The sequence below is a fragment of the Phyllobates terribilis genome, unplaced genomic scaffold (genome assembly GCF_046119375.1).
Source record: "Phyllobates terribilis strain yellow unplaced genomic scaffold, ASM4611937v1 Scaffold_489__1_contigs__length_1346288, whole genome shotgun sequence".
NCBI lineage: Eukaryota > Metazoa > Chordata > Amphibia > Anura > Dendrobatidae > Phyllobates > Phyllobates terribilis.
Window position 1 is genome coordinate 210,911 of NW_027363249.1, and position 26,977 is coordinate 237,887.

At 42.9% G+C, this 26,977-nt stretch overlaps 1 protein-coding gene across 3 annotated transcripts in view; it reads left to right on the forward strand.

Annotated features, from left to right (window-relative positions):
• The window catches only part of LOC141230050 (uncharacterized), a 349,419-nt gene that overhangs the window by 11,153 nt on the left and 311,289 nt on the right, over window positions 1–26,977 (forward strand). For 2 of the 3 annotated variants that reach the window (XM_073667542.1, XM_073667543.1), the window contains exons 2-4: window positions 2,502–2,651; window positions 2,781–2,960; window positions 3,035–3,158. In XM_073667542.1, the coding sequence (XP_073523643.1) occupies window positions 2,574–2,651; window positions 2,781–2,960; window positions 3,035–3,158 (382 nt within the window). In that variant the 5' untranslated portion in view covers window positions 2,502–2,573. Of the gene's footprint in view, window positions 1–2,501; window positions 2,652–2,780; window positions 2,961–3,034; window positions 3,159–3,241; window positions 3,340–3,537; window positions 3,629–13,524; window positions 15,964–26,977 lie in introns of those variants that run through there. The other variant, XM_073667541.1, reaches the window with a different exon arrangement.

Here is a 26,977-nt window from a genome sequence, read left to right on the forward strand (position 1 = left end):
TTTATTTTTCGGCTGATGGAGCTATATGGCGGCTTGTTTTTTGCGGGACGAGATGACGTTTTCAGCGGTATCATTTTTATTTATATGCGTCTTTTTGATCGCGTGTTATTCCACTTTTTGTTTGGCGGTATGGTGATAAAGCATTGTTTTTTGCTTGTTTTTTTTTTTTTTTTTTTACCGTGTTCACTGAAGGGGTTAACTAGTGGGACAGTTTTATAGGTCAGGTTGTTCCGGACGCGGCGATACCAAATATGTGTACTTTTATTGTTTTTTTTTTATTTTTTTTATAATAATATTTATTGATGGGTACATTATATTTTTATTTTTGGTGTATTATTTTTTTTATTTTTTTATAATATTTTTGCACTTTTTTTTTTTTTTTTTTTTCCACTTTCACACAGTTTATCCACTTTATTACTTTGTCCCACTCTGGGACTTTCACTTTTTTTTTCTGATCGCCTGCATGGCACAGGAATGGAGCACCATCCCTATGCCATGAAGGCTGTCAGAAGTGCACAGTGTGAAGATTGCTTGGAGATGCACTGCGCATGTCCAAGCAATCTTCCTGCTCTCTGGTGACCCGGATGTTGTCATGACGACATCGGGTCGTCATGGCAACACCCGGGAAGCCTTTGCAGACTGCGCTGGAAGCCGGAAGAGGAGGTGAGTATCGCCGATCACCTCCCCTTGCCCCCGCAATGCCGCGATCGACTTCGATCGCAGCATCGCGGGGGTTAATGTGCTGGGAGCGGTGCGTGACCGCTCCCTGCACATAGTACCGGGTGTCAGCTGTGACAATCAGCTGACACCCGGCGGCGATCGCGCCCGCACAGCCTGTGTGCGCGCGCGATCGCGATGACGTACTAATACGGGTCTGGCTCTTAAGTCCCAGGGCACAGACGCGTATTAGTACGTCAGATGTTATTAAGGGGTTAAGGTTGGTGGGGCCCAATTAGAGATGTTGCTGTAGGACTTGTGATTTCTATCTACGTCACCGTGTATAGGATAATAGAGTATAATAAAGTTGTTATCGACGTGACTTAACATTGTGTAGTGAGTCTGTTTTGCCAACAGTGATGGATATTTCTTGTTGCCAAAACTGTGATATCTTTATTCACGTTAAACCTTTGTTAACCAACTCTCATTAGTGTGATCATACAAATACAAGCCTCTGATTGCTCAGGTGATGCTCTGTACTACTGTATTATCCCTGTCAGTGTAATACTAACGGCCCTATACACATGATAGATATTGGCCGAACGGTCATTTGGCAGATGGCTATCTCTCCCAACTCCCCCATACACACAAATATTCCAACTTTCCTGTGGTCTGTATGAGAGAGTCGCCTCCAGACTCCTCTAGTGGAGGATTATCTACAGGAAGAACAAACAGATTAGCTTGTGAAATTCAGGCCCCCAAATACATTATATAGTCAACCAAATTCCCCGAAATCAGTGCTTTCATGCAACTTTAGTCTAATGTGTATGAGGGTGTTAAAAGGTAACTTATTGGACATTCCCTTTGGCCCGACCTAATAGACTTTCGTACATTGCAGGCCCAGACACCATTATTAGGCATTTAAATATCGTAGTAACTAGTCAGCCCCATACTATCGAGTACTTGAGGGAGAAGGGGCATTGAGCCGAACTCTGTCAAACCTTCTGAGATGCCATGTTTGCTTTTGACAGCAGTAAGTGGTTAAACTGCCAGGGTTTTTGTTACAGCCGCATCTGTGCCACCCCTGCAGTGTACATCTCTGTTTTGATGCCCAAAAGAGTTAATTAAAAAAAAAAAATATTTCATGTTTTTTTTTTCTTTTTACAAGAATTGTTGGTGCCAATTTTCTGTTGCAACATTTTAATATCTGCCTTTTTTCTGGTGTCTTTTCTTGTCATATAGGAAAGCTGAAGGCCAGAAATAAATCCCATAAAACACTGTACAAAGAGACTTTGGTTTCAAATAATTTCTGTCCTCGGTATTTGTGCAAACAAATAAGCTTTTATAAGTGCCTCAAACTTCTGTGTGTGAATCAGACATGAGATGTCATGTGATAGAAGATTAAAGTCTAAGGAAGACGGGAAACATTTATATAGACGGCCGGTGGTGATGTAGTCAGTGAAGAACTCTGGCCAAATATGTTCCCGAGCCAAAGTAGAAGATGAAGATGTCGTCTTCTTCATGAAGTAGCTATTTCTCATGTCACGTGTAATGAATATCTCCTGCAGTATTGTTAATGCCGATTCCAGTGTCAATAAATGATTAGAGAATTCACTTTATGGAAGATGAGTCTATGAGAAACGTCTTCAGCTGCAGACTCCAAGGAAGGAACTGCTTGCTGTCTGTGGCCTAAAATATATAGGTTTTATTAGTAGATGTAAAGAAGAAAACTAAATACTGTATAATAATAAATCTCCTCATATGTTTTCCTTATTCTCTCCAGTAATTGTATTATTACCCAGGATTTTTATGATGTTACATCTGCTCATCTTCTTCTCATTCAGATCTCTACAATATCAGATCCTCTCAGTGAAGATCTTCTATATAAGAGAATTTTCCTGATTTACCCATCAAGGATGGATATGGACAGAGAGAAGATGGCGGAGAGGATATTACACCTCACCCTAGAGATCCTCTTCCGGCTTACTGGAGAGGTGAGAGATTCTGATGACGTCACATTACATCATTCTTATCTATGGGAATAACAGATGGACAGAACTGGAGAGGTGAGGACTCTGGAAATGTCTGGAGTGAGATTTATTAATGTGTCTCTCCATAACCAGGATTACACAGTAGTGAAGAAGACCTCTAGTGAGCGATGTCAGGACCCTGTGTCTGAGGGATGGGGAAGACCCCTGAGCCCAATCACGGAGCCTCCACCTCACCCCCTGATACATGAGGACATCAATGACCAGAAGATCCTAGAACTCACCTACAAGATGATTGAGCTGCTGACTGTAGAGGTGACACTGCTGGGACATTATACAGTAACGCTATGGAGGGATCAGGGGGATGATGGTATCATTGTATGTGTCAGGTTCCTATAAGGTGTCAGGATGTCGCTGTCTATTTCTCCATGGAGGAGTGGGAGTATTTAGAAGGACGCAAAGATCTGTACAAGGACATCATGATGGAGGTTCCCCAGCCCCTCACATCACCAGGTAATAGACAGGACTAAATACACACGGCCTATAATTATCTGTATGTAAAGAATGAATTCAGCCCCTGTATGTGTTTCCTCCAGATCTATCCAGTAAGAGGACAACACCAGAGAGATGTCCCCGTCCTCTTCTTCCACAGGACTGTAAACAAGAAGATCCCAATGTTCCTCAGGATCATCAGGTAGATGGAGACAAGGTGTCATGAGATCTCCCCTATGATGTGTAGATGGCTGTGAAGGTCTTGTGTTCAGTCTTGTTTTATCCACCAGTATTATGTGTTTTATACTTGTGTAATGAGAACGGTGGAGATGGCCGGATTAGAGCTGATCATAGATGGGACTTCTCCATCTGTCTGTGACTTTTACAATATTTGTTTCAGGGTGAAGATCTGACCCATATTAATACTACAGAGACATATGTAAGGGGTGATGAGCGGTGTAAAGAGGAGATTCCTACATATGACTACCCAGGTGAGTAGTAACCACTAAATGCAGAGAAGTCACAGATTCTTCTCAGTCACTGTCTGCATCTGTTTTATCAGTTGTGTAGTCCGGCTGTATTACAATCATGTGATCACCATTTTGCCTCTAGACCACAACATTCTGCTCCACCAAAAACTGTTCAAATGATTTTGGGCATTAACCCCTTAACGACATGTCACGTATTAGTACGTGCATGTCGTTATCCCTCGGTTCAGTGAGGGCTCCGGCGCTGAGCCCGAACTGAACCGAGCACATGTCAGCTGATTATTACAGCTAACATGTGCCCGCAACAGGCGCGGGTGGAATTGCGATCCACCCGCGGCTGTTAACATATTAAATGCCGCTGTCAATCTCCGACAGCGGCATTTAACGCGCGCTTCATGGAAGAGCATCACTTACCCCACCCATCGGCGACCCCGTCACATGATCGCGGGTCACCGATGGGTGGTCATGACAACCCTGGGTCTGCAGCAGACACCAGTGGTTGTAATGATCCTGTCGCTATGAGCGCCACCTAGTGGTCGGCGCTCATAGCACAGGACCATTTCTGCTGCATACAGGGGATCTGCTGGTCCCCTGTATGTAGCAGAGGCGATCGGACAGTTGCTGCTTCTAGTTTAAATCACCCCCCTTTCGCCCCATTCAAAATAAAATCATAAAAAAAAAACCCACATACACATATTTGGTATCGCCGCGTTCAGAATCGCCCGATCTATCAATATAAAAAAAGAATTAATCCGATCGGTAAATGGCGTAATGAGAAAAAAATTCTAAACGCCAGAATTACGTTTTTTGGTCGCCGTAAAATTGCAATAAAATGCAATAACGGGCGATCAAAACACCGGATCTACCCCAAAATAGCATCTATAAAAACTTCAGCTCGGTGCACAAAAAATAAGCCCTCACCTGGCCCCAGATCCCAAAAAATTGAGACGCTACGGGTCTCGGAAAATGGCACCATTTTTTTTTTTTTTGGAATTTTTTTTCACCACTTAAATAAAAAAGAACCTCTACATGTTTGGTGTCTACAAACTCGTAATGACCTGGAGAATAATGGCAGGTCAGTTGTAGCATTCAGTGAACGTGGTAAAAAACAAACAAAAAAAACCTCAGTGGTATTGCACTTTTTTTGCAATTTCACGGCGCTTGGAATTTTTTTCCCGTTTTCCCGTACACGACATGGTAAAACTAGTAATGGCGTTGAAAAGTACAACTCGTCCCACAAAAAATAAGCCCTCACATGGCCATATTGACCAAAGAATAAAAACGCTATGGCTCTGGGAACAAGGGGAGCAAAAAACCAAAATGCAAAAACGGAAAATGCTCCGGGGCTTAAGGGGTTAAAAGCCATTTTCTCTAGAACTTACAACCTGGAGGATCTACCTACCCCCTAGGATTAGTAGATGCTGACCGTTACCTGCCCAGATCTGTAAACTGCAAAGCCAAATGGCAGAGTATGTAATATGTGCTGACAAGTGAGAAAATCAAAATTATGATGGACCTGTAAGAGAAAACGAACGGTAATGATGCTGTTGGCTTTCTAGATCCCTGATATCTTATTGCATGAATCTCCCTTCTCTCCCTTCTGTGCTGCTGAATGTCCTCATATGGTCCCTACAAGACCAGGTCCAGTCTTTCTGGCCAAACTTCACATTTATGATCAACAACATTAAATGTGCAGTGAGGGCCAAGTGTGAATTTCTGTATAATAACAGAGTTTCCCTTTTTCTAAACTTTAAAATTTATTTTAACCCCTTTACAACCTATGACGTACTAATACGCGTCTGTGCACTGGGCTTTAAGAGCCTGTGCCATATTAGTACGTCATGGCGATCGCGCCCGCACACAGCCTGTGCGGGCGCGATCGCCGCCGGGTGTCAGCTGATTGTCACAGCTGACACCTGGTACTATATGCAGGGAGCGGTCCCGCACTGCTCCCGGCGTATTAACCCCCGCAATGCTGCGATCGAAGTCGATTGCAGCATTGCGGTGGCTAAGGGGAGGTGATCGGTATACTCACTTCCTCTTCCGGCCTCCAGCGCTGGTCTGCCGTGGCTTTCAGGATGTTGCCATGACGACCCGATGTCGTCATGACAACATCCGGGTCACCAGACAGCAGGAAGATTTTTTGGACATGCGCAGTGCATCTCCAAATTATCTTCTCCCTGTCCAGCTCTGACAGCCTGCACGGCACCGGGATGGTACTCCATTCCTATGCCATGCAGGCAATCAGAGAAAAAAAAGTGAAAGTCCCATAGTGGGACAAAGTAAAAAAGTTAAAAAACTGTCAGAAAGTGAAAAAAAAAAAAAAAATAATCCACCAAAAATAAAAATATAATGTACCCATCAATAAATATTATGAAAAAACAAACCAAAAAAAAACCAATAAAAGTACACATATTTGGTATCGCCGCGTCCGGAACGACCTGACCTATAAAACTGTCCCACTAGTTAACCCCTTCAGTGAACACGGTAAAAAAAATAAAAAACGAAGCAAAAAACAATGCTTTATCATCATACTGCCAAACAAAAAATGGAATAACACGCGATCAAAAAGACGAATATAAATAAAAATAGAACTGCTGAAAACGTCATCTCGTCCCGCAAAAAACAAGCCGCCATACAGCTCCATCAGCCCCAAAATAAAAAAGTTATAGCTCTCAGACTAAAGCGATGCTAAAAAATAATTTTTTCTATAAAATAGCTTTTATTGTGTAAACGCGCCAAAACATAGAAAAACTATATAAATGTGGTACCGCTGTAAACGTATTGACCCGAAGAATAAAGCTGCCTTATCAATTTTACCACACGCGGAACAGAATAAAAAAATAAAAAAAGAACAATTCCTGAATTGTTGTTTTTTGTTTATTCTGCCTCCCAAAAATCGGAATAAAAAGCGATCAAAAACTGTCATGTGCCTGAAAATGGCACCAATAAAAACATCAACTCATCCCGCAAAAAACAAGCCATCACATGACTCTGTCAGCCGAAATATAGAAAAATTATAGCTCTCAAAATATGGCGAAACGCGACATGGTGTCCGCTAACAAATTGGAACCATGTCGAGTTTGGAGAGCCCCTGTGTGTCTAAACTTTGGAGCTCCCCCACAAGTGACCCCATTTTTGAAACTAGAACCCCCAAGGCACCTATCTAGATGCATAGTGAGCACTTGGAACCCCCAGATGATTCATAAATTGATTCGTAAAAATGAAAAAGTGGAAAAAAAAATAATTTTTCATTTTTACGAATCAATTTGTGAAGCACCTGGGGGTTCCAAGTGCTCACTATGCATCTAGATAGGTGCCTTGGGGGGGTCTAGTTTCCAAAATGGGGTAACTTGTGGGAGAGCTCCAATGTTTAGGCACACAGGGGCTCTCCAAAAGCAACATGGCGTCCGCTAATTATTCAAGCAAATTTGTTTTTTCCCCACATATAGGGTATCTGCGTGCCCAGGGGAAATTGCATAACAAATTTTGGGGTCCATTTTTTCTTGTTACCCCTGCGAAAATAAAAAAAATTGAGTCTAAGGTAACATTTTTATGAAAAAAGTTAAATGTTCATTTTTTTCTTCCACATTCCAAAAATTCCTGTGAAGCACCTGAAGGGTTAATAAATTTCTTGAATGTGGTTTTGAGCACCTTGAGGGGTGCAGTTTTTAGAATGGTGTCACTTTTGGGTATTTTTCGCTGGTCAACTTTTAACCCTTATAGCTCCCTAGCAAAAAAAAATTTTGGTTCCAAAATTGTGCTGATGTAAAGTAGACATGTGGGAAATGTTATTTATTAACTCTTTTGTGTGACATATCTCTCTGATTTAAAGGCATTAAAATTAAAATTTTGAAAATTGCAAAATTTTCAAAATTTTCGCCAAATTTCCGTTTTTTTCACACATAAACGAAAGAGATATCGAAGAAATTTTACCACAGTCATGAAGTACAATATGTCACAAAAAAACATTCTCAGAATCAGGGGGATCCGTTGAAGCGTTCCAGAGTAATTACCTCATAAAGTGACAGTGGTCAGAATTGTAAAAATTGGCCTGGTCATTAACGCGCAAACCACCCTCGGGGGTTAAGGGGTTAAATCTAACTTCAAACAGGATTGTGATAAACTAAACAAAAAAAAACGTTACACCTGTGCCATGATATATCTCTAAGTTGAGCGTGGCTGATGGTTGTAATATACACTGCTCAAAAAAATAAAGGGAACACTCAAATAACACATCCTAGATATGAATGAATGAAATATTCTCATTGAATACTTTGTTCTGTATTGAATACTTTGCTCTGTACAAAGCTGAATGTGCTGACAACAAAATCACACAAAAATCATCAATGGAAATCAAATTTATTAACCAATGGAGGCCTGGATTTGGAGTCACCCCCAAAATTAAAGTGAAAAAACACACTACAGGCTGATCCAACTTTGATGTAATGTCCTTAAAACAAGTCAAAATGAGGCTGAGTATTGTGTGTGGCCTCCACGTGCCTGTATGACCTCCCTACAACGTCTGGGCATGCTCCTGATGAGGTTGCTGATGGTCTCCTGTGGGATCTCCTCCCAGACCTGGACTAAAGCATTCGCCAACTCCTGGACAGTCTGTGGTGCAACGTGACGTTGGTGGATGGAGCGAGACATGATGTCCCAGATGTGCTCAATCGGATTCAGGTCTGGGGAACGGGCAGGCCAGTCCATAGCTTCAATGCCTTCATCTTGCAGGAACTGCTGACACACTCCTGCCACATGAGGTCTGACATTGTCCTGCGTTAGGAGGAACCTAGGGTCAACTGCACCAGCATATGGTCTCACAAGGGGTCTGAAGATCTCATCTCGTAACCTAATGGCAGTCAGGCTACCTCTGGCCAGCACATGGAGGGCTGTGTGGCCCTCCAAAGAAATGCCACCCCACACCATTACTGACCCACTGCCAAACCGGTCATGCTGAAGGATGTTGCAGGCAGCAGATCGCTCTCCACGGCGTCTCCAGACTCTGTCACATGTGCTCAGTGTGAACCTGCTTTCATCTGTGAAGAGCACGGGGTGCCAGTGGTGACTTTGCCAATCCTGGTGCTCTGTGGCAAATGCCAAGTGTCCTGCACAGTGTTGGGCTGTGAGCACAACCCCCATCTGTGGACGTCGGGCCCTCATACCACCCTCATGGAGTCGGTTTCTAACCGTTTGTGCAGACACATGCACATTTGTGGCCTGCTGGAGGTCATTTTGCAGGGCTCTTGCAGTGTTCCTCCAGTTCCTCCTTGCACAAAGGCGGAGGTAGCGGTCCTGCTGCTGGGTTGTTGCCCTCCTACGGCCCCCTTCACTTCTCCTGGTGTACTGGCCTGTCTCCTAGTAGCGCCTCCAGCCACTGGACACTACGCTGACAGACACAGCAAACCTTCTTGCCACAGCTCGCATTAATGTACCATCCTGGATGAACTGAACTACCTGAGCAACTTCAGTGGGTTGTAGAGTCCGTCTCATGCTACCACGAGTGTGAAAGCACAACCAACATTCAAAAGTGACCAAAACATCAGCCAGAAAGCATTAGTACTGAGATATGGTCTGTGGTCCCCACCTGCAGAACCACTCCTTTATTGAGGGTGTCTTGATAATTGCCAATAATTTCCATCTATTGTCTATTCCATTTGCACAACAGCATGTGAAATTGATTGTCAATCAGTGTTGCTTCCTAAGTGGACAGTTTGATTTCACAGAAGTTTTACTTGGAGTTGCAGTTATATGAGAAAGTTTGGGCACCCCTATTAATCTTAAGCTTAATGTTTTTTAAAAATTGGTGTTTTTTCAACAGCTATTTCTGTTTGATATATGTAATAACTGTTGGACACAGTAATGTTTCTGCCTTGAAATGAGGTTTATTGTACTAACAGAAAATGTGCAATCTGCATTCTAAATTTTTTTTACAGGTGCATAAGTATGGGCACCTCACCAGAAAAGTGACATTAATATTTAGTAGATCCTCCTTTTGCAAAAATAACAGCCTCTAGTCACTTCCTGTAGCTTTTAATGAGATCCTGGATGAAGGTATTTTTGACCATTCCTCTTTACAAAACAATTCCAGTTCAGTTAAGTTTGATGGTCGCCGAGCATGGACAGCCCTCTTCAAATGATCCCACAGATGTTCAATGATATTCAGGTCTGGGGACTGGGATGGCCATTCCAGAACATTGTAATTGTTCCTCTGCATGAATGCCTGAGTAGATTTGGAGCAGTGTTTTGGATCATTGTCTTGCTGAAAGATCCATCCCCTGCATAACTTCAACTTTATCACTGATTCTTGAACATTATTGTCAAGAATCTGCTGATACTGAGTGGAATCCATGCGTCCCTCAACGTTAACAAGATTCCCGGTGCCGGCATTGGCCTCACAGCCCCAAAGCATGATGGAAACTCCACCAAATTTTACTGTGGGTAGCAAGTGTTTTTCTTGGAATGCTGTGTTTTTTTGCCGCCATGCATAACGCCTTTTTGTATGACCAAACAACTCAATCTTGGTTTCATCAGTCCACAGGACCTTCTTCCAAAAAGAAATTGGCTTCTCCAAATGTGCTTTTGCATTCCTCAGCCGACTCTGTTTGTGGCGTGCTTGCAGAAACGGCTTCTTTCGCATCACTCTCCCATACAGCTTCTCCTTGTGCAAAGTGCGTTGTATAGTTGACAGATGCACAGTGACACCATTTGCAGCAAGTTGATGCTGCAGCTCTCTGGAGGTGGTCTGAGGATTGTCCTTGACTGATCTCACCATTCTTCTTCTCTACCTTTCTGATGTTTTTCTTGGCCTGCCACTTCTGGCCTTAACAAGAACTGTCCCTGTGTTCTTCCATTTCCTTACTATGTTCCTCACAGAGCAAACTGACAGGTTAAATCTCTGAGACAGCTTTTTGTATCCTTCCCCTGAACAACTATGTTGAATAATCTTTGTTTTCAGATCATTTGACAGTTGTTTTGAGGAGCTCATGATGCCACTCTTCAGAGGAGATTCAAACAGGAGAACAACTTGCAAGTGGCCACTTTAAGTAGCTTTTCTCATGATTGCATACACCTGGCTATGAAGTACAAAGCTCAATGAGGTTACAAAACCAAAAAAGTGCTTTAGTACGTCAGTAAAAAGTAGGTAGGCGTATTTAAAACAAGAAAATGATAAGGGTGCCCATACTTATGCACCTGTCAAATTTTGTTTGAATGCAGATTGCACATTTTCTGTTAGTACAATAAACCTCATTTAAAAGCAGAAACATTACTGTGTCCAACAGTTATTACATATATCAAACTGAAATAGCTGTTGCTAAAACACCAATTTTTAAAAATCATTAAGCTTAAGATTAATAGGGATGCCCAAACTTTTTCATATAACTGTATATTCTGTTGTTTAAGAGTTCCCTTTATTTTTTTTGAGCAGTGTACATTTATTCACGCCTGCAGGAGATGTGTTGGCATGGCTTGAGTCCTGGTTTCATGGATTCACTCCACTTCATAAATTCCATTATGTTTTCGGTCCTAATGAATTCAGATTACTGCACAATCTCTCCTGAAATGGGGGCGCTAATACTTTCTCTACTCTTCTGGCCAGGACTCATAGTAGCTCCAGTGGTCCACCATAAATTAATGCAACTCCGGTTTAGTGTCGGAGTTCTCCCCCCATACATATGTTGTTGTTGGGGATGTAACATTTTCTTTTATTTTATGTCTATTTTTTACAGGTTTGTTCTGTGTGATGGTTTGATTGTGGTGGGATCTGCCTCACTTATTTGACTCTGTAACTCCCTGGTAGTCTTTTAAAAAGATCTCCATTGCCTCTTCCAAATGCCTTAGATCTAAATTTAAGACACCTCATCCCTGCACTATTATAAAAAGTTCTCCTTGAATGTCTAATATTTCTTCTTGAAACTCATCTGATAGAAAATATTGTCCCTTACGATAGTTTAGATTGCCCAGAGCCACCAAGCCCCATACTCTAATTACCCCAGAGAGGTTTCACCACTAGTTACTCATCTTTTATTGATGAAGACTGTTGAGTTTGGTCATTTTAGTAGATGTGTTATTGTCTATGCTCACAGTTTTTGACTAGGCAAAAAATGGAAGCTGGCACGTTTAGGCAGGCTGCGCTGCAGGAATGAAGAGGCTATTTTTATTAATACCAACTCGTTTCTGCACGGGATCAGCGCCTTTCTCAAGGTATAAAAACCAAATGCCACAATTTTTGACTACAGTAGTTAATGTCCAAAATACTCTGATTTAACCTCTTCCTGCAGCCAGTTTTGTGTTCCTAATTAGGCCCCAATTTTCACATCTGACGTGTGTCACTTTATGTGGTGATAACTTTGGAAATCTTCACAAAGGATAATAGAAAACAAATGGACTTTTGCAAATTATTTTCCAACTTCTCTTGAATCCGACAATCCCCTATATACAGTTGTACACTTCTGTCTGGGCACATGGCAGGTTAAGAAAGAAAGGTTTTAGCTATTTGAATGCAGATCTTGCTGGAATAATTTGCAGACACAATGTATTGGGGCCCTGTTCATGGGCACCTGGCAGCTGAAAAGATGGCTCCTACGAACAGGCTTGGCACTATCCACCCCGTTTTCCAGATCTCAGGAATTTTCTTGTTCATCACCCTTTAAGCATTAAAGGGTGATGAACAAGGACTTACACAGAGACCCCTAAGCTTGGGCCTCGGTGTTACCTGCTATTCTGTGGTGTGACTTGGCAAGAAGAATAGTCGGGTAGCCGAGTCAGAACCAGGAGGGCAGAGAAAATACAAAATCAGAAGACACGAGTAGTCAGTAAGTGGGCTGGGGTCACAACTGGAATCAAATAAACAAGCTGTGAGATGAGTACAGAGGACTGAACCAGAGGATACCAAGCCTGTATCTGGCAGCTTCCAGCAATATGCTCTGAGCTTTACTAGGGTGCGGTGCTTTCCAGTTGGCTAAAGCAGGAAGCTGATCACTCAAGCTGGACAGCACACACACCAATACTGCCAGACTGGATGGTACTATAGGTCCCAGGCACCCTAATCTTAGTGGCTGGGCTGAGCCTGGGCCGCCTAGAGCTTCTTGCTCCGACACCTCCATTACTAGTACCACCTGCAGAATGAATAAGACAGCGCCTGGTGACAGAGCAGGACACAAAGGAGATGGGACACCTCTTTTGAAGAAGCCCTAATATGACAAAATGGCAGAAAACCAGAGCAGTAGAAATCCCCTAGGAGTAGTGACTATTTTGACTCTACAGGCACTTTCTAGAAATTAGCACGTAGTGGATGTTGGAGAGTGAAAATTCCAAAATACTATTTTAATTCCCAACACATAGTGCCCAGATTGTGCTCCAGGAGACACACACCGTAAATTAAGTGGGTTCTTCTCACTATAGTAATGTCAAATACATGGATGATAAATGTGGTTTGGGCGCACTGCAAGGCTCAGAAGTGAGGGGGAGATTTGACTTTGGGAGAAGCGGATATTGGTGGATTGGTTTATGGAAGCCATGTTGCTTTTTAAGAGCCTTTTAGTCACTAATAATGTGGAAACCTCTGTTTTTCCATTGACAGGTGATGGACCTGAGTGGGGACTTGTTTTTTGTGAGATCAGTAGAAGTTGTTATTGCTATAATTTTCACCTACATAACATTGTTTGGTGGCTTTTTATTCCGTATTTTGGAAGCAGAATGAATAAACAGTTGGACACCACACTCTACTGGTTCGTCCTATGAGGTTTTCTATTAGACTGTGAACTGTCATTGTCTTAGTGAATAATTCTATATTTTTATATAACTTGCAATTTTTACAGACAGTTTAAGTAGAAATGTTGAACAATATAAAATTCAAGTATATTTTATTCAAAAATAATTGTTTTTCTTCTTGGCAGATGACTTCACCAGGAGATCAGAAGGACAGCTGACATCTTCAATTTTTAAATCAAATGATCTCGATATCCCACATGATACAATTGAAGTGAATGCCATTACTCCAGATTTACCATCATCTCTTCACAGCAAAGTTCTGTCATCTGATGCTTTGAAACAGGTCAAGTCTTCTGATTCATTACCGACTGCTAAGGAAAATGAAAGTAAAAAAATAAGAATTAAAAAACAAATTGCTCCTAAAGCAAAGAAGCCATTTTCACATTCAGAATCTGGAAATAATTTTCACTTCGAAAAGCCTTTTTTTAAACATCAAAAAATTCACACAGTGGAGAAAAGATTTTCTTGTTCCAAGTGTGGGAAATATTTTAACCAGAAATCACATCTTGCTATACACCAGAGAAGTCACACAGGTGAGAAGCCATACTCCTGTTCAGAATGTGAGAAATATTTTAACCGGAAATCAAATTTGGTTAAGCACCAGAAAACTCATACAGGGGAGAAGCCTTTTTGCTGTTCAGAATGTGGAAAATGTTTTAACCAGAAATCAGATTTGGTTAAGCACCAGAGAACACACACAGGGGAGAAGCAATTTTCCTGTTCAGAATGTGGGAAACATTTTATGCAGAAATGGAATCTTGTTATACACCAGAGAAGTCACACAGGGGAGAAGCCTTTTTCCTGTTCAGAATGTGGGAAATATTTTATCCAGAAATGGAATCTTGTTATACACCAGAGAAGTCACACAGGGGAGAAGCCTTTTTCCTGTTCAGAATGTGGGAAATGTTTTAACTATAAATCACTTTTTGTTAACCACCAGAGAACCCACACAGGTGAGAAGCCTTTTTCATGTTTAGAATGTGGGAAATGTTTTGGGAATAAATCATGTCTTCTTCGTCACCAAAGAGCTCACACAGGGGAGAAGCCTTTTTCATGTTCAAAATGTGGAAAATGTTTTGTGACAAAATCAATTCTTCTTGGTCACCAGAGAATTCACTCAGGGGAGAAGCCTTATTCCTGTTCAGAATGTGGGAAATATTTTAACCGGAAATCATATCTTTATAGCCACAAGAGAATCCACACAGGGGAAAAGCCTTTTTCATGTTCAGAATGTGGGAAATATTTTAACCGGAAATCACATCTTTATAGCCACAAGAGAATCCACACAGGGGAGAAGCCTTTTTCATGTTCAGAATGTGGGAAATATTTTAACCGTAAATCAGCTTTGATTAAGCACCAGAGAACCCACACAGGGGAGAAGCCTTTTTCATGTTCAGAATGTGGGAAATATTTTAACCAGAAATCGCATCTTGATAGGCACCAGAGAATCCACACAGGGGAAAAGCCTTTTTCATGTTCAGAATGTGGGAAATGTTTTAACCAGAAAGCAGGTTTAGTTGTGCACCAGAGAACCCACACAGGGGAGACACCTTTTTCATGCTCAGAATGTGGGAAATATTTTGTGAAGAAATCATCTCTTCTTAGTCACCAAAGAGTTCACACAGGGGAGAAGCCTTTTTCATGTTTTTAATGTGGGAAATGTTTTACACGGAAATCAACTATTAAAAAACATCAGAGAAGGCACACAGGGGAGAAGCCTTTTTCATGTTCAGAATGTTGGAAATGTTTTAAGCGAAAATTGTACTTTCTTAAAGGGGTTGTCCACGATTAGGGCAATTCCTTGTCATTCCTCATATTTGGCTTGTTAAAATAAAAAGACTCATATTTACCATTCCAGCGGTGTCGGCAATCGCATTCCCGGGGCTCATGTGAGGTTGTTACATCACATGAGTCCTGTGTCTAATCAGGGACGGCTTCACTATCCCCGCCTTCAGATGCATTGAACATCAACAGGAAGCCAGGGCTGCGGCTGCTCTCTGACTTGATGTTCAATTTGTCTGAAGATGGGGACAATCACGCCAGCACTAATTGGCTGAAGAGCTCACGTGACGTAACAACCTCACATGAGCCCCGGGAACGCAAGTGCTGACACCGCTTGAACGACGCCTCCATGGGAGGTTTGTATCAGTGCTTTTATTTTAACAGGACCAAACATGAGGATTGAGAAGGTGTTGTCCATGTAGTGGACAACACTTTAAAAGTAAAAAATCCCACACAGAGAAGCCATTGTCATACCTAGAGTGTGAAAAATGAATTACTGGAAAATTGTATTTTGTTGACCATCAAAAATAACTCAGACTTAGATAAACTATGTGTTATTGACACATTGTACAAAGAGATATAACAGACGTATTAATAAATGAGAAAGGGAAATCATTTTAGAACGTATCATATTTCTTGGCCTATAAGACATATTTTTAGCATGAAAATATCTTGTTAATAAGTAAGTGTGTCTTATAAACTGGAGGCAGCATCCTGTGACAGAGGAGAATGCTGAGACAGTGTCCTTCCTGATCACTGAGAGAACTGCTCTCTCTCCTCTAGCCCCACCTGTATCTAACTGATTGGTGCAGAGCCGGAGGGGAAGGTACCAGGACCTGTACAGAGGCTGCACGTCCTGAGTGAGCAGCTGAAAAACCTTCCACCTGACTAGCTCAAGGACCTTTCCGATCATGTAATCATTCATATGACCTGGAAGGAACTGCAAAATGAGGAAATGTGTACACAGTGTTTGTGTATGCAAATTTGCATATAATAATAATCTTTATTTTTATATAACGCTAACATATTCCACAGCACTTTACAGACATTATATGTAGCAGAGCTGTGTATGTATGTAAATGTGCATATGTAGCAGAGCTGTGTGTATGTAAATGTGCATATGTAGTAGAGCTGTGTGTATGTAAATTTGTCTCACAAAGAAAAATCTCCATTAAAATGTATATACTTTATTTATACTTTATTAAAAAAGAACTATTACATATGTTCCCGATCAAATTTTACAAATTTGATCGGGAACAATTTTACAAATTGGCACTATAGAAATGAAAAAAATGTATGTAATTCCTAGGCCATATAAATTAAATCAGGGGTTAAAGGCAGGTAGAGGAGGTGGGGATGGAGCCTCAATCCTTTCTCTATTTGTTATCCCTCATTATTTCCCCTTCCTTGCCACTGAGGTTTACACCCTAAAAGAGCGCAAGTTGTGGCACCCCCACTTTCTGTCGTATCACCCTAATTATCCCTAGATGATCCTAGGTACTACAACCACTCACAGGAGGAAAAAATTAAACCAAACATAGTTTTGGCAGATAGTTATCAGCCAAGGTATCCATAAATATTCACAATGCGTGAACCAACAGTATAGCTTATACTACATTAAGAGGCTCCTTCAATATCTGCAGAGGTATACCGTATTTTTCGGACTATAGGACGCACTTTTTTCCTCTAAAATTTTGGAGGAAAGTGGGTGGTGCGTCTTAAAGTCCGAACATATGTTCTGTGGCTGGTGGGGGGGGCTGGGGGTGAGCGGGAGCGAGGGAAGAGTGGGGCACAGGAGGTAGCAGATGCCTGCTGCAGCCTCCGTTGTGCCTGCTGCTAAAGAAAATGAATAGTCCCTGATCCCCATGCCCATGGGCGTGGGGAGCAGGGAATATTCATTCTCCTTAATAGCGCGCACACTGTAACCGCAGCGCGGCTCCTGCTGCGGCCAGCGATCTGTGTGCCCCCTATTAAAGCTCATGAATATTCGCTACAACCCAATAGCGTGCACACTGACCGCCGAGCGCAGCAAGAGTAGCACTGCGGCTACAATATGCGCGCTGTGTGAGGGTGCATGGCAGGGACGCCATGCAAACCCTGCCATGCGCGGCTCACACAGTGAGTGTCGGCAGCAGAGCGGGAAGCAGCACTGAAGGAGAGAGGAGGTGAGTATGATTCTTTATTTTTGTGGGCAACGTGATGGGGGCTCAAGGGGTGCCAAGCATACCAGGATCAAGGGGTGCCATACATACCAGGATGGGGGATCAAGGGGTGCCATGCATACCAGGATGGGGGAATCAAGGGGTGCCATACATACCAGGATGGAGGGGTGCCATACATACCACGAAGAGGGGTGCCATGCATACCAGGATCAAGGGGTGCCATACATACCAGGATGGTAGAATCAAGAGGTGCCATGCATACCAGGATGGGGGATCAAGGGGTGCCATGCATACCAGGATGGGAGATCAAGGGGTGCCATGCATACCAGGATGGAGGATCAAGGGGTGCCATACATACCAGGATGGGGGAACAAGGGGTGCCATGCATACCAGGTTGGGGGAATCAAGGGGTGCCATGCATACCAGGAAGAGGGGTGCCATGCATACCAGGATCAAGGAGTTCTATGCATACAAGGATGGATGATCAAGGGGTGCCATGCATGCCAGGACGGGAGATCAAGGGGTGCCATGCATGCCAGGATGGGGGATCAAGGGGTGCCATGCATACCAGGATGGGGGTGAGGGCCATGTATACCAGGATGGGGATGAGGGCCATGTATACCAGGATGGGGATGAGGGCCACGTATACCAGGAAGGAGGGGCCATAATACCAGGATGGAGGATATTAACAGAATTGGGGGACATTATCCCAATACCAGTGTCAGCAGCAGACCCCCTCCCCCATAAAGGTGCATCATGACCACATTTTTTTTCTATTTTCCTCCTCTAAAACCTAGGTGCGTCTTATGGTCCCGTGCGTCTTATAGTCCGAAAAATACGGTAATTCAAATATTCATGAGACTAAATAAGTGTCCATGCCTCTAATAAGGTGCCAATAGTGCTACAGTGTTGTCACAGACAAATAAAATGACCATGCATGAAATTCACACATAGCTTATATTACATATAAAGCTCCTTCTATGTTTACAGAGGTAGAATTCAAATGTTCATGAAACAAATTGATACATTTTCCGTGCATCTAATAAGGTGGTAATAGTTCTACAATTTTGTCACAGACAAAATACCTATACATGTTGTAAAGAGCGAGTCCATTCAAAATGTAGTAGATCCTAGCTGGTCACAGAACTATATATATAGAAACCCCATATAGCTACCATTGTAATGTTACCCCAACATGTTTCCCCATTCCTGTTCAAGGTTCATCAGCGGGCTTTTTAGAAGTAACCTTTTTGGGAAGTGTAGGATCACTTGTGGTTTCAAAAATTCATGTCATCAGCATGTCATAAACCCATGTACAGCACCCTTAAATATGAGCTGTGTATGGAAATGTGCGCATGTAGAACAGCTGTGTGTGTGTATGTATAAATCTGTATATGTAGCAGAGCTGAGTGTGTGCACTGTCCACGCAGAAGTGTTGTGTGTCTATATGTGCACTGTAAACTGTTCATTAATGTTCATACTGGAAGAGGAAAAAATTGCTTGCACCAACTACCTTGGTGTTCTTATATCCATTCAAATACTGGACTTCAGCAATCAAGCCTGATGGTACCGGTTGCTCACATAAATAAGTACATAAATGTGAAAAAAAGTGGCACTCACCGGTCCTGTAAAATCCAATGTCTTTATTTAACAAAATATTAAAACTGTCTGCGGAGAGGAACAGAGCACATGGAAAGGATGACTGCCATTTTGTGCTAGTCTGCGCTTCAACGGGTCCTTGGGAAACATTTAATTTCCAGAACCCGTTGAAGCGCAGGCTAGCGCAAAATGGGCGTCATCCTTTCCATGTGCTTTGCCCCTCTCAGCAGCCAGTTTTAATGTTGTGTTAAATAAATACATTGGATTTTACAGGACCAGTGAGTGCCACTATTATTATTATTTATTATTATAGCGCCATTCATTCCATGGCGCTTTACATGTGAAAGGGATATACATAGCACAAACAATTACAATAAATTTTGAACAATACAAGTCGGCGGCTGGTACAGGAGATAAGAGGGGAGTAGAGAAGGAGATCTTGTGAAGATTGGAGGTTGCGTGTAGGTAAGTACCTGGAGACTAGGTCACAGATATATGGAGGAGACACGTTGTGGATGGCTTTATATGCCATGGTTAGGGTTTTGAACTTGAGTGTCTGGGCAATGGGGAGCCAGTGAAGGGATTGACAGAGAGGAGAGGCCGGGGAATAGCGGGGGGACAGGTGGATTACTCAGGCAGCATAGTTTAGGATAGATTGGAGGGGAGCGAGAGTGGTAGAAGGGAGGCCACAGAGCAAGAGGTTGCAGTAGTTGAGGCGGGAGATGATGAGGACGTGCACTAGTGTTTTTGCAGATTCGTGGTTGAGGAATGTGCGGGTCCAGGAGATGTTTTTGTGTTGGAGTCGGCAGGGATTAGAAAGGGCCTGGATATGTTGTTTAAAGGAGAGGTTAGAGTCCAGGGTTACCCGGAGGCAGAGGGCTTGCGGGACTGGGGAGAGTGGGCAGCCATTGACTTTGATAGATAGGTCAGTTGGGGAGGTTGAGTGAGACGGTGGAAAGATGATGAATTCAGTTTTATCCATGTTAGGTTTTAGAAATCTGTCAGAGAAGAAGGATGAGATAGCGGACAGACATTGTGGGATTTTGGTTAGTAGGGAGTAGTGTTGAGCAAATTTGTTTGGCATTTCAAATTCGCGTTCGTGGTTACGGCCTGTTCGCGCCAAAAAATCGGCTCCGCCCATGAACATCCCTGATTTCCCATGCTGTCACGCAAATAACATCTGCATGACAGCATGGAAAATCAGGGATGTTCATGAGTGGAGCCGATTTTTTGGCACAAACAAGCCGGAACCTCGAGCACGAACCTGAATTTGAAATGTCAAACAAATTCACTCAACACTAGTAGGGAGGAGATATCGGGTCAAGAGAGGGTAGATCTGTGTGTCATCAGCATAGAGGTGATACTGAAATCATTGGGACTCTATGAGCTGTCCCAAGCCGAAGGTGTAGATGGAAAAGAGCAGAGGTCCTAGGACTGAACCTTGCGGAACACCGACAGTTAGGGGGCGAGATGAGGAGGTGGTGTGTGAGTGAGAGACACTGAATGTCCTGTCTGTTAAGTATGAGGAGATCCAAGATAGGGCCAAGTCTTTGATGCCAAGAGAAGAGAGAGTCTGTAGTAAGAGGGAATGGTCCACTGTGTCAAAGGCAGATGACAGGTCCAGGAGGAGGAGGACAGAGTAGTTTTGCTTGGATTTGGCAGTTAGTAGGTCGTTGGTGACTTTAGTCAGGGCAGTTTCAGTGGAGTGGCGAGGTGGGAAGTCAGATTGGAGGCGGTCAAAGAGGGAGCAGGAGGAGAGGTGGAGGACAGTTGAGAATGGACGTGTTGTTCCAGTATTTTTGAGGCGTAAGGAAGAAGTGATATGAGGCGGTAGCTAGTCAGAGAGGATGGGTCAAGGGAGGGCTTTTTGAGGATGGGTGTGATCAAGGCATGTTTGAAGTGTGAGGGGAAGACACCAGTTGTTAGTGACAGGTTGAAAAGGTGAGTTAGGGTTGGGATGAAGACTATGGTGAGGTTGGGGATGAAGTGGAACGAGATTGGGTCAAGTTCGCAGGTTGTGAGGTGTGATTTGGAGAGTAAAGAGGAGAGTTGATCGTCTGTAATGGTGGAGAAGCTGGTTTTGGAGGAGGATGGTTGAGTAGGTGTGAGGAGGGGCTGTGGGGACTTTAGGCAAAAGCTTTGTCTGATGTTATCAATCTTCTGCTTGAAGAATAAGGCAAAGTCTTCAGCTGAGATGAGAGGAGAGGGAGGAGGCGCTGGGGGACAGGAGAGAATTGAAAGTTTTGAATAGCTGTTCAGGGTTGTGTGACGGAGGATATGAGAGATGAGAAGCATGTTTGTTTTGCTGCAGTAAGTGTGAACTTGAAGGTAGTGAGGGACTGTTTGAATGCGATGAAGTGCTCATTGGGAGTGGGACCTTTTCCATTTCTGCTCCGCAACCCTGGAGGCCCTTCGCAATTCTTTAGTCAGGTTGGTGTGACAAGGTTGCCGATGGAGTGGATGAGCTGTTGTATGTGTGAGGGGGGCGACTGAATTGAGAGCTGCAGCTGTTGTGGTGTGTGGTAGGACGACTCGCTCGGCCACTTCCGGAAGTAGACTCAGGAACCTGAAGAGCAGAGGGAAGAGAATGTGAGTAGGTTGTGGTCAGAAAGAGGGAGAGGTGAGCGGAGAGGTTGGATAGGGAACAGAGGCGGGTGAAGATGCGGTCCAGTGTGTGGTCATCTTTGTGAGTGGGGGCTGAAGACCATTGAGCTAGACTGAAGGAGGAAGTGAGGGATAGCAGCTTGGAGACAGATGGGTGGGATGTGTCAATGGGGATGTCGAAGTCACCCATGATGATAGTGGGGATGTCTGCGGAAAGAAAATGAAGCAGCCAGGTGGTGAAGTGGTCAAAGAAGATAGTGGCTGGTCCTGGGGGGTGGTAAATGACGGCCAATTGGAGGTTGGAGGGGGAGTAGATGCGCACACAGTGCACTTCAACGGATGGGAGAGTAATGGAGGGTGGCAGTGGGAAATGGGTGAAGGAGCAGTTGCCTGACAGGAGAAAACCTACTCCTCCACTATCCTTGCCATTGGAGCGAGGGGTGTGAGAAAGATGAAATCCACCATACGAAAGTGCTGCTGGGGAGGCCGTGTCAGAGGGGGTTATCCAGGTTTCGGTGACGCCGAGGAAGGAGTTTATTAGTAATGGAAAGATCATGGATGTAGGAAAGTTTGTTGCATATGGAGCGAGCGTTCCATAGAGCTCATGTTAGTGGGGCTGGGGAGGCGGTGGCTGGGCGGATGGTTATATGGTTAGAAAGGTTGCGAGAGTTTGTGGAAGATCGAAGATAGGAGGTGGAAGTGACTGTGGGGATGTGGTGAGGAGGACCAGGATTTGCAGAGATATCTCCAGCAGACAGAAGGAGCAGGGAAAGTGGGAGCAGGAGAGGGCATGAGGTGGCTGTCTGTGTTTGGAGACACAGGAGTGAATATTGAGGAATAGTTCCAAGGAGGAGGTGAGATGAATGGGGAGAATGGAGGGAGAAATGAAGAGTTCCTTTCTAGGTGTAGAGATTAAGGGGGTTAGTAGAAAGTGAAATACTATAGGGGGAGAGTGAACACAAATAGAAACATTGTTTACTTTGCCTGGGTATCCAGTTCCCTTCTGTTCTTTTCAGGTTCAATTCAGGAATAATTCAAATGCCACACTTGTAGATCCACACAATTTTTTCTTCTTTTTTTCTCAATAATGTTCGTGCTGTGAATTTATATGTAAATAAAACACATGGTTCAGAGAAAGACTAACAAAAGATTTAGTACATCGCTATTCTACACTAGTGTATTCAAATTTGTAATTTTCATCCTGTGTAGACATGATGGTCAGTGGGTGCTCTTGTCCACTGGCCTGGCTCTCTTTAGAAAGAACACACGGCCTGGGTCGGATCCCACTGAACACTCTTACTCTTTCTCCGTGGTCAGAACACTACTCAAACACCATAGGGTGAGGGTAGCACACTCTGGGAAGACTTTATTGGGTCACCAACAGTTAACAGCATATATTACATTCCCTGCAAGGACACAAGATTGTCACTGTCACGGAGTCTCACCCTTTCGCTGGCTTGTCGAGGATTAGAACCTCTGCGTCTTTGGGGCATCCAGGGCCAACTACCCCAACTAACAGCGCCCTGCTTTTGGCGGGCAACCACAGAGAGGAGGTAGCGGCTAGCTTAGAAGGCTGACCGAGAACAGCAAGGTATGTGGCCATGTGACCATATTGTCCCAACCTCCAAATGCATTAGTGGGCTCATTGTTGGGCAGTGGAGCCGTTCTTTAATACACCAGCTGGAGCTATGATCCCCATGCTGAAGTCCCGTGGAATCACACCGGTGATAGGAGCAGTCATCTTTTTATAACCCTCAACTCCCATTTCAGGGCATTGTCACACAGGATTAAGGGTAGATAGGCTGTTCTATCATTGTTCGATTATTCAATTAGACTGCCCAATTATCCTCCAGATTTTGCAGACTAGTACACTGCAGGAGGCTGATGCAATCCATAATGAGCAGACAGTCTACAAATTGGGATACAAAAAGGGGAGCCAGATAGTCTTGTATGAAACAATGGCTAATGTCCCTTGACTTACTGAACAAAGGAATAGTCTGGCATAATTAAGAATAGTTCAATGCTCCCCACACTAGTGGCCATATTTTCCTGTGACGCTGAGTCATCACACATCCCTCCAGTTTACACCATCAAGGAACGTTTAATTAGAAAAAAATGTTTTTCCTTTTTCGTCTGTCTAAGCCTTGGATGTGTCTTATGGTTAGGTGTGTTTTATAGTTCGAAAAATACAGTATACTAGAATTAAAAAATATATGCAGTTAGTAATGTCTTTATTCCAAAAAGCAATAAAAAGCTATATTCAATGTACAGTCAATATTTCTCATTGTTATACAGCAAGTGAAATAAGTATTGAACACTTCATCAATTTTCTAAGTAGCTATATTTCTAAAGATGTAATTGACGTGAAATTCTCACCAGAATGCCACACAAGAAACATCTCATGAAGGGTAAAACCAGTGACCTGTCTCAAGACCTTTGCAACCTCATTGTTGCAAAATATACTGATGGCATTGATTACAGAACAATTTCTAAACTACTGAAGGTTCCAGTGAGTACTGTTGTGGCAATAATCCGGTAGTTGAAAGAACATAATTTCACCATAAACTGGCCACCACTAGATTTCAGACAGAGGAGTGGAAAGAATTATCCAAAAATTCCAATGGCTGGGAGACACTATTTAAGTCACCTCGACCTGCAGGTAGGTGCCTGTGCAATGTTATCACTCTCTTTCCGAACATGCTTGCTAGTTCTCAGGTCCCCAGTGCTTGTTTCTCAGTATACCTGTCCTGTATATCCACACCTGTGATGCCTGTGTTACAGTTATATCTTCCAACTCAACTGCCTGCCTGTGTATCAACCGTGCATGTCCACACTTGCCTGTCTGAGGACCACCCGTGCTTTCCAGCGCCAGTCTGCCTGTATTCCAGCAGTGCCCACCAGCACCTGCCTGCCTGTATTCCAGCAGTGCCCACCAGCACCTGCCTGCCTGTATTCCAGCAGTGCCCGCCAGCACCAAACTGCCTGTATTCCAGCAGTGCCCACCAGCACCTGCCAGCCTGTATTCCAGCAGTGCCCACCAGCACCTGCCTGCCTGTATTCCAGCAGTGCCCGCCAGCACCTGCCTGCCTGTATTCCAGCAGTGCCCACCAGCACCTGCCTGCCTGTATTCCAGCAGTGCCCACCAGCACCTGCCTGCCTGTATTCCAGCAGTGCCCACCAGCACCTGCCTGCCTATATTCCAGCAGTGCCCCCCACAACCTGCCTGCCAGTATACGAGCTGTTAATATTAAGCGAGCTGCTATAATTTTGCAATGGCATATGGTGTGTATAATCATAATCATGATATATAAAATCTGCATGGGATGTACAATTGGATTTGGCATATGGGTCTAATGATATAGAATATTTATATTATTGTATAGTTTTTGAATATTTGAAAAATCAATTTATTGACTATTGTTATTTATGTTGCTGTGATATACTTACCTGACACCAGATATGTATTGTTAGGAGGTATAATCGGACTTGGCATATATGGAGTATCGAGTAAGTATATCACAGCGTCATAGATAGCAGTAATCAATTTCAGATGTTCAGAGACTACAACCCCTGGCAAAAATTATGGAATCACCGGGCTTGGAGGATGTTCATTCAGTTATTTAATGTTGTTGAAAAAAAGCAGATCACAGACATGGCACAAAACTAAAGTCATTTCAAATGGCAACTATAGTGCTTTAAGAAACACAAAGAAATCAAAATAAAAAATGTGGTACTCAATAAGGGTAATTTTTTTCAGACCAAGCAGAGGGAAAAATTATGGAATCACTCAATTCTGAGGAAAAAATTATGGAATCATGAAAAACAAACACACAAAAGAACACTCCAATACATCACTAGTATTTTTTTGCACCACCTCTGGCTTCAATAACTGCTTGCAGTCTCTGAGGCATGGACTTAATGAGTGACAAACAGTACTCTTCATCAGTCTGGCTCCAACTTTCTCTGATTGCTGTTGCCAGATCAGCTTTGCAGGTTGGAGCCTTGACATGGACCATTTTCTTCAACTTCCACCAAAGATTTTCAATTGGATTGAGATCTGGACTATTTGCAGGCCATGACATTGACCTTATGTGTCTTCTTTCAAGGAATGTTTTCACAGTTTTGCTCTATGGCAGGATGCATTATCATCTTGAAAAATGATGTCATCATCCCCAAACATCCTTTCAATTGATGGGATAAGAAAACTGTCCAAAATATCAATGTAAGCTTGGGCATTTATTGAAGATGTAATGACAGCCATCTCCCTAGTCCCTTTACCTGACATGCAGCCCCATATCATCAATGACTGGAAATATGCATGTTCTCTTCACGCAGTCATCTTTAAAAATCTCATTGGAACGGCACCAAACAAAAGTTCCAGCATCATCACCTTGCCCAATTTCAGGTTCCCGATTCATCACTGAATATGACTTTCATCCAGTCATCCACAGTCCACGATTGCTTTTCCTTAGCCCATTGTAACCTTGTTTTTATCTGTTTAGGTGTTAATGATGGCTTATGTTTAGCTTTTCTGTATGTAAATCCCATTTCCTTTAGGCGGTTTCTTACAGTTAGGTCATAGACATTGACTACAGTTTCCTCCCATTTGTTCCTCGTTTGTTTTGTCGTGCATTTCCTGTTTTGGAGACATATTGCTTTAATTTTACTGTCTTGACACTTTGATGTCTTCCTTGGTCTACCAGTATGTTTGCCTTTAACAACCTTCCCATGTTGTTTATATTTGGTCTAGATTTTAGACACAGCTGACTGTGAACAACCAACATCTTTTGCAACATTGTGTGATGATTTACCTTCTCTTAAGAGTTTGATAATCCTCTCCTTTGTTTCAATTGACATCTCTCATGTTGAAGCCATGATTCATGTCAGTCCACTTGGTGCAACAGCTCTCCAAGGTGTGATCACTCCTTTTTAGATGCAGACTAACGAGCAGATCTAATTTGATGCAGGTGTTAGTTTTGGAAATGAAAATTTACAGGGTGATTCCATAATTTTTTCCTCAGAATTGAGTGATTCCATAATTTTTCCCTCTGCTTGGTCTGAAAAAAATTACCCTTATTGAGTACCACATTTTTAATCTTGATTTCTTTTAGTGTTTCTTAAAGCCCTAAAGCTACCATTTGAAATGACTTTGTTTTTTTGCCATGTCTGTGATCTGCTTTTTTTCAACAACATTAAACAACTGAATGAACATCCTCCGAGCTCGGTGATTCCATAATTTTTGTCAGGGGTTGTAGTCTCTGAACATCTGAAATTGATTACTGCTATCTATGCCGCTGTGATATACTTACTCGATACTCCATATATATATTGTTTATTTACAACTGCATCTGCACTTTACTATTGATTATATACCTCTTTGGTATCATATAAGAATCAAGTATTTAACTATATGAGCCCCATATGTGATATT